General features: G+C 38.9%; 1 protein-coding gene across 1 annotated transcript in view; it reads right to left on the minus strand.

Annotated features, from left to right (window-relative positions):
- The window catches only part of LOC138021854 (contactin-associated protein like 5-3-like), a 15111-nt gene extending 10837 nt beyond the window's left edge, over positions 1-4274 (minus strand). Inside the window, exons 1-2 of the mRNA XM_068868875.1 lie at positions 3909-4274; positions 2279-2402 (exon numbers count right to left, since the gene is read on the minus strand). Coding sequence (XP_068724976.1) covers positions 2279-2402; positions 3909-4268 — 484 coding nt within the window. The 5' untranslated portion in view covers positions 4269-4274. The remainder of the gene's footprint in view (positions 1-2278; positions 2403-3908) is intronic.
- Between the last annotated feature and the right edge of the window lie 3226 nt (positions 4275-7500).

Genomic DNA, 7500 nt, shown 5'->3' on the forward strand with positions numbered 1-7500 from the left:
AAAGCTGAAAAGCCTTTTCAAATTGTCATGTCATTTAACAGGCGCACCGGAAAATAAGTGGGTGAAAGACGAAAATAAGCAAATGAGCCCCAAAATCAGCAAGAATTTGTGACGCTGATGAATTAAAATGGTTTAAGGGCATTCGTGAAAAGTGTAGTTAACGGAACCGTAAAATGACAGCTGTAATTGCCGAATTTGTCGAAATCGCCAATGTTCACCCGCGCGGTATAAAATACCAATGGATCAAGTAATGTGAGGAAATTGGTAAAACATCGCCAAAATTGCCGATTTTGTCCAAACGCCAATGTTCACCCAAGAGGTATAAATACCAATGGATGAACTAATTTGACGAAATTGGCAAAACATCGCCAAAATTGCCAAATTTGCCAAAATCGCCAAAATCGCCAATGTTCACCCGTGTGGTGTGATTACCAATGGATGAACTAATTTGACGAAATTGGCAAAACATCGCCAAAATTGCCGATTTTGTCCAAACGCCAATGTTCACCCGCGTGGTGTGATTACCAATGGATGAACTAATTTGACGAAATTGGCAAAACATCGCCAAAATTGCCAAATTTGCCAAAATCGCCAAAATCGCCAATGTTCACCCGTGTGGTGTGATTACCAATGGATGAACTAATTTGACGAAATTGGCAAAACATCGCCAAAATTGCCGAAATTGTCAAAATCGCCAAAATCGCTCAAATCGCCAATGTTCACCCACCCGTGTGGTGTGAATACCGATGGATGAACTAATTTGACGAAATTGGCAAAACATCGCCAAAATTGCCGAATTTGTCAAAATTGCCGAATTTGTCAAAATCGCCAAAATCGCCAAAATTGCCAATGTTCACCCGCGTGGTGTCAATACCAATGGATGAACTAATTTGACGAAATTGGCAAAATATCGCCAAAATCGCTAATTTTGCCAAGATTGTCAATCGTGCAGCTCTTTCGCCAAATCTGCCATTTTTGTCATCGTGTGCATTTCTGGACATAAGTGAGCATATCGTGCAGAATGTGGTTTGAAGAGTGCCGTCTAAGGCTGTGAACGGCGGTTGGATCAAAATGAGTTTCGACCCATGGCAGAGGTCTTTTTTTCCGTACTCGTCAGCCCAGCAGACGCAAAAGAAAAGAGACCTCTGCTAGCAGGGAAGTCTTCACTCTGCTCATCGTGCTAAAAGAGCGTTAGAAGGACGGTAATAAATGTGACCACTTTGGGGTAAAGGTCCGCAATTTAGCGTTCTGGATTGTCCGTGAGTGTTACTGGTTTTTCATTAGTTCAATAAAACCACTTTGTTTGTCACCACAAAATTTCATTTTCGAAGTGGCTTTCTTATTTGAAAGATGGGTTTTGTTGGTTTCATAACGCTTGTCATTTAGTTCTTCAAGGTGATCGACCAAAGAAAAATACACGGATCTTTTCCAGTACATCTCTGGCGTTTTCTAACATGCCTTTCAACAAGTCTACACAAAGTCTACAGTTGGATCACCGCTGAGTCGTGCTTTGTGAACCCGTTTTAATACCACTGTATAAAAACTATATATTATACCGTCCGAACGACTTGAAAGCCCGTGCTTATGTGCTTTAAGGGCCGGTATGCGCTTAATAGAACCATCAGTTTATCGTTGTCAAACATGGCCGTCATACATGCGTCTTGGTGTAAGGTGGTGAGGCGTTAGCTTTGCACGCGCGCACACTCATGCCAAAATTATTTAACATGTTGAAAATTCGACGCCGATGGCACGCGTGTTTAAAAGAGCTGAAAACGCCACCGCACACTGGGAGAACTTGATTACGCGAATAGCCACGAATAAAACTTTGCTCAACTGATAGCTCTGGTGATGTGCGCCGGGCTTGAGATGATAGATACCCAACGAGACGGGTAACGCCAGGCAAGTAAAAAAACTGACGGGTGCAGTTACCGATGGTTTTAGGTTACGGTATATAATAGTTCCTATACCTTGATGGCTAAACCAATCAAAACTTTAGAACTGCATTTTCCAATGATCTAGTTTTTATTAATCATGTATATAATGGAATCTTATTGCGCGCAACGAAGGACCGCTATTCGTTATCCTCACTCACGGAAAATTTCGCATGTGCCCTCAAAGCTTCAATTCTCGGCTAAATATTTATTTTTCGGACAATCTCTCGGCCGCGGAGATTATCAGCCGAAATACCAGCCGCCTTCAGCGGCTTATTTACTAAATATACTACAACTGGTATTGCAATTGAAATAATGCATTTAATCAAGTATATAACGCACCATACCTTTCCGTTCACAATGAAGGCCGACAAACCCTGGATGACATTTACAGCGATATGAATTCTCTTCAAAGTCAGGAACACACTCGCTTTCATTTTGACAGCTGTGATTGTGACAAGGAGACTGTGGCTGCGAAGTAAATTGAAATTGATTTCAATAAATGGTTTAAAGGGAATTTAAGAAGAGACCTTTTTCTCGACCATTGCTTTTTTTTATATTTTTACTAGACATTTCCACGTTTCGTAAAACATACTCCAACCTGTTTCATTTATTTCGAAAGAGATCTGAAGAAAGACAAAATACTTTACCAGTTTCAGCACTTGAACTCCTTCAATTTGACAACTGTCGGTAGTTATATATGTAGCCTTATCGAACAGTAGAAGATTATGTCCAAGTCAAGAACGTCCCACAGAATTATGTGAGACGGGGCCTGCGGTTTATAGTCCTTATCATAGAATACTTGAAAGTCTAACCATTTGCTGAAGATGTAATTACAAAGGCAGCACTTTCTCTTCAGCTATTTTAATATCCTGAGTTTTGATCCGGCCGACGTTCGCACTCGCGACATGTTGCTTGGCAGACCGATACTCAATCAACTAAGCCACCGGTGCGCAAAAAGGACCTTTTTGGTGGGTGTTTCAGCACATGAACGCGTTAATAAAATAAATGAAAAAACAAAAAAAGTTTGATCATGACTGAGAAAGGCTGCGTGAGATTAACTTGAGCTGGAATGATTACCAAACGGTTTCTAGCTCGCGGCCGTTGTATGTCTCCAAAGTAATTAAAATCGAGGCCTTTTAGTCAATCATTGCACGCTGTGTTGCCGATTAAACACATTTTTCCAATAAACGACCTTGTACGCCATCTGTATAACAAACAATTTTTAAATGTTCCGATGACTTGAAGAGAAATCGTTACTGAGTAGTACAGAAAGAGTTCAGAACTAATCACTAATTTTATTTACGGCAAACAAGATCTTTAATCGCTTTATTCCGGGTTGCGCAGAGTTCTCCCGTTTTCGGGATATTTCAATTAACAGTAAACGCAAGGTCAGATCTAAAGTATGCATGAAAAGTCACCCTCTACAGTTATTTAAATATAAGCAGGTGCATTCGCCAGATTGTATTTCTAAAATTTCAATTACGATACTTATATGAACTAAAATACATAAATGAGGCCTTGTAAGATCCGCATAATTAGTAAAAAACTGCATCCTGCTTCCGATGATTTTTCATCGCAGGGTATAATCAACTGTATTTTACATTTATGCTTAGCATGGCGATTACAACGGTCAAGAGCAGACAGAAACGATAATACGAAAACTCCTTCTATGAAATGAGTAGTTAAAGGCAATTGAATTAACCGCCTTTAACGAAGAGCAAAATCGCTCTGACGAAGCCTTAGGGCTAACAATGCTCGACGAGGCTTGAACAACCAAAGCTCACAAATTTTAAATGTTAAGGGGGTTGATGTACCTCTAGGCTCGTTTAATAAAACGAAAAGTTTCACCCCCCATCGACGCATGCCCTGTGGGAGTTTCTTTAGAAACTAGCCCCTTCATAAACAATAATAGCCTTATTCGATATTCTTTTCGAGAGAGAATGTATGGCATAAAACGATATGTAAATTACTTACTGGGCTAAAATGATGAAAGGAAGCATTGCTTAGAATGTTCGCCTTTGCCTGGAACATGTCGTTGTCTAACAATTCGCAAGGGTACAAGCCCTGGGAGTCTGGGTAAGCTGCAAAGTTGAACGAAAAGCACTTCGGTTCACCGATGCATGTGAATGCACAACTCAATTCATCTTCCGCTTTGGAGGTTACAATTTTCGTGGCCGTTAAGGAATGATAATAATATGGCTGGAAGCTTCCGAAAGCCATAGAGTTGTGCTGTTTCTTGCCAGGATTACTTTGCAGCCAAGCCTTAGCGATTCTTGCCGAGAAAGCAACCAAAAGTAAAGCAAATACCACTGGTTTCATTGCAGTGAGAAGCATCTTGCATTTAAGTTAATTGTGCCGAGGGTTGGGATTTTACCAACAACACTGAACTATGTATTATTCATAAGACCTCCCACGTAACCTCATAATTTTGTCTTTTTCTGATATTTGATGTTTTGCCAATGACAGTTTTTCTTTTTTTTGACCGACAGTGACATTTCATCAGCCGTATGCAAACATTCACCATAAAAATCCAATCTTATTGAAATTACTAGGATATATTTTAAGTTAATAATTTACCTGGATAAAGAAGCGGGGAAAAATTGAGTTGAATTCTGGACGAGGGGTGATGGGTATGCAATTTTTGGAGAATTGAATGACTCATGATTTTTAAGCGTCTCTATGTTCGCGGTTTTGTTTTGTTGTTTTTAAGCGCTGGAAGAATAGAACTCGTCAACTCCCCAAAACAGTACGGACGACTTAAGACCTGAGCCCAATTTTTGTCGTACGTTTCTTGCTTCATTTATTAATCAACTTTTTTTACGCTAATGCTCAGCCCCCATTTTTGGGGCATTATTTCTACCTACTACGCAAAGCGAATTCTCAACTAGGGTAGGTAAATACGACTGTTCATAATTCGTTACCACGTACGCATATTAATGCCTTCGTTTAATATGCTGGGCACTAGGCCATAAGACCCTTGCCTTGAGATCCGGAGCTCCCGGGTTCAAGACTCGTTCTGACCACTCGTCGAATTTGTTCCCGGTATAGTCACTTGTAAATAGCCAACTGGTTTGTTTCAGGCCAGTTGGGATTCTTAGCAGTTGTTCTTCTGTTCCCGTCGTCTCGTTGATTGTGTCTCATTGGCACTGAAAAGCCCCGGCCTATGGGCAGCGGTCAACCAAGTATATATGTATATATAAAACGAGGGGCTAGAGAGCGTGTAGTTTTTTAAATATCAATTAATTCCCCACTTTTCAACTTCTTAGTATGGACTGTGTAAAAGTCTCAATGTTCAGTGGTTTGAAAAAAGTAACAATTGCTGTAAAGGTTGAAGCTTATCCTTTTACACAACTGAAAAAGTAAAGAAATGCGAAACCAGGATAAAGGAAGTAGAACCAGAATTTTTTGTTCAACCTTTCGTTTTTTCCAGGAAATATAGGATATTACATGGTGACGAAAAGATATGGCTTTTATGTTTGAATGGCAAGAACAATATCTCACTGGTGTACGCAGCCAACGACAGAGATATTGCTCTTGCCACGAGAACATAAATCGGAATTCACATCTTCGAGCTAACGAGTAATTTTCTTTTTATTATATGGACAATAAATATACATGGTAGAGATTAAAAGGCAGGCTTTCAATACAAATACTGGGTAAACTATTTATACAAACACAAAAGGTGGGAAAAAGGCGGGAATCGTGACGTCGTTGCTCAATGTGACCACTTGCGTTACATTCGAAAAATACGCCACTCGGTTTCTGCAGTGGTCGTAATGATTCTAAGAGTGTTTTAGCTCCCGTTGATATAATAAAACCTCCTATTTTCATTTTTTGTCCATGATTTGGTGCAAAATGCTTTGTTTGGTGCGTGTTAGTAAAACAATATCTGATGCCAATCTACCAGCACCAATAAATTAAATTGGTCCCAGCTTTTGCTTGGGGCCTATTGTTTCATTCGAAAAATTACTCGTTTTATTTCTATGTATAATTATTTTAATAAAAGATTCCTTTTTTCGTCACTTTTATCACTTTTCCTCTGTTTGACCACCTGAAATTGCATTAGATAAGACATGATTGCGTTTAAAATCCTTTTACTCGGAATTTTATGGAAAGTTATTCGTATGTCAGTAGAGACGGGCTTTGCAAGGTCGATTTACAAATCGCACCGGTATTTGTAGTGTACCCGAAAGGGCTTCAACTCACCCCAAAATATATTCATACAATTAGTTTATGGACAAAATGGTGAATGCTAAATTGGGATATGTCTTTTGACAACGCACAGGTTTTTAATGACTCATGATTTTTCGGAAGTTTCTCTTATTTAAATATTCCAACCGTTGGAACAAAGAACATTCAATGAGGTTAGTAAAAATTGATAAAATCAACGAAATCTTTGCTACAATGAAATACAAACGTGGTTCACTTGCGTAATCCAATCCGGTATTTCATTCGTCTTCCGCAACAAGACGGAACAATGAAACCAGTGCAGCTGAATCAATCCTTCATTCCGTATTTAGCAACTAGACCTCACTTATCTTTCATTCGCCAGTCTACAAAACATCATGTTTAATTAAACCACTGGTGATGATTGTTTTTAATAAAATGTGCTTGCATGAGTTTGTTTTAAAAACATGCAGTTCTTCGAAAGGAGAAAATAAAATCAGAATTGATTATTTTCAAAATTTAGGGTGTCACCTAGAAAAGAAGACTTAGAGTACTCGAAAGGACTTCAATTGACCCCATAATATACGCATATTAGCTGATGGATAGAATTAAACAGGGATAATTCCCATGACAACATACAGGCTTTTAATGATTCATGATTTTCGGAATTTTCTGTCATTTAAATGTGCCAACCACTGGAACGAAGAACAGTCAATGAGGTTAATAAAAAATCCTCAAGTCAACGGAATCTTTGCTATAACGAAATGAAAAATTAGGGGTTCACTTGCATAAACCACTCCAGTTTTTCTTTCGTCTTCTGCAACAAGACGGAAGAACCAGTGCAACGGAGTCAAGCTTTCTTTCTATATTTAATAACAAATAGACGTCAGTCATCTTTCATTCGTCTGTCTACAAAGGTTAAATCACAGGTGGTAGTTTTTTTTAACAAAATATTCTTGAATAAAAAAAGAAGGGATTTTCATAAGTTCGAGAAAAAAGTCAGAATCGAATTGATTATTTTCAAATTTTGGGTCTTGGCTAAACTCGCACAGAAGTCAACCTCTCATTCTATACCTAGCAAACAGACGTTAATTAGTCTTTCATTAGTTTAAATGAAATATGCTTGATTTTTTTTTTGAAAAAAGAAGTCAGAATTTATTGCTTATTTTCACTTTCAAAATTTCTTGGACGGCGCCATATTGTTCTCACAAAATGTAATTGGTGATAATCCTGATTAGCATAAATTGATATTTTGCCGACCCTAGCGGAGGCCTGGTTGTGAGAGGCAGGCGCTTGGAGTGCCACGTGATCGTGGTTTGTGTTTGGCGATCGTTCAGCGAGTGAGGCATTCTACGGTCAGCCTTCGCCGCGTGCACAAGTCCTGTTTCGTTTTTTTTGT

Source organism: Montipora capricornis, chromosome 10 (assembly GCF_036669925.1).
Source record: "Montipora capricornis isolate CH-2021 chromosome 10, ASM3666992v2, whole genome shotgun sequence".
Taxonomy (NCBI): Eukaryota; Metazoa; Cnidaria; class Anthozoa; order Scleractinia; family Acroporidae; genus Montipora; species Montipora capricornis.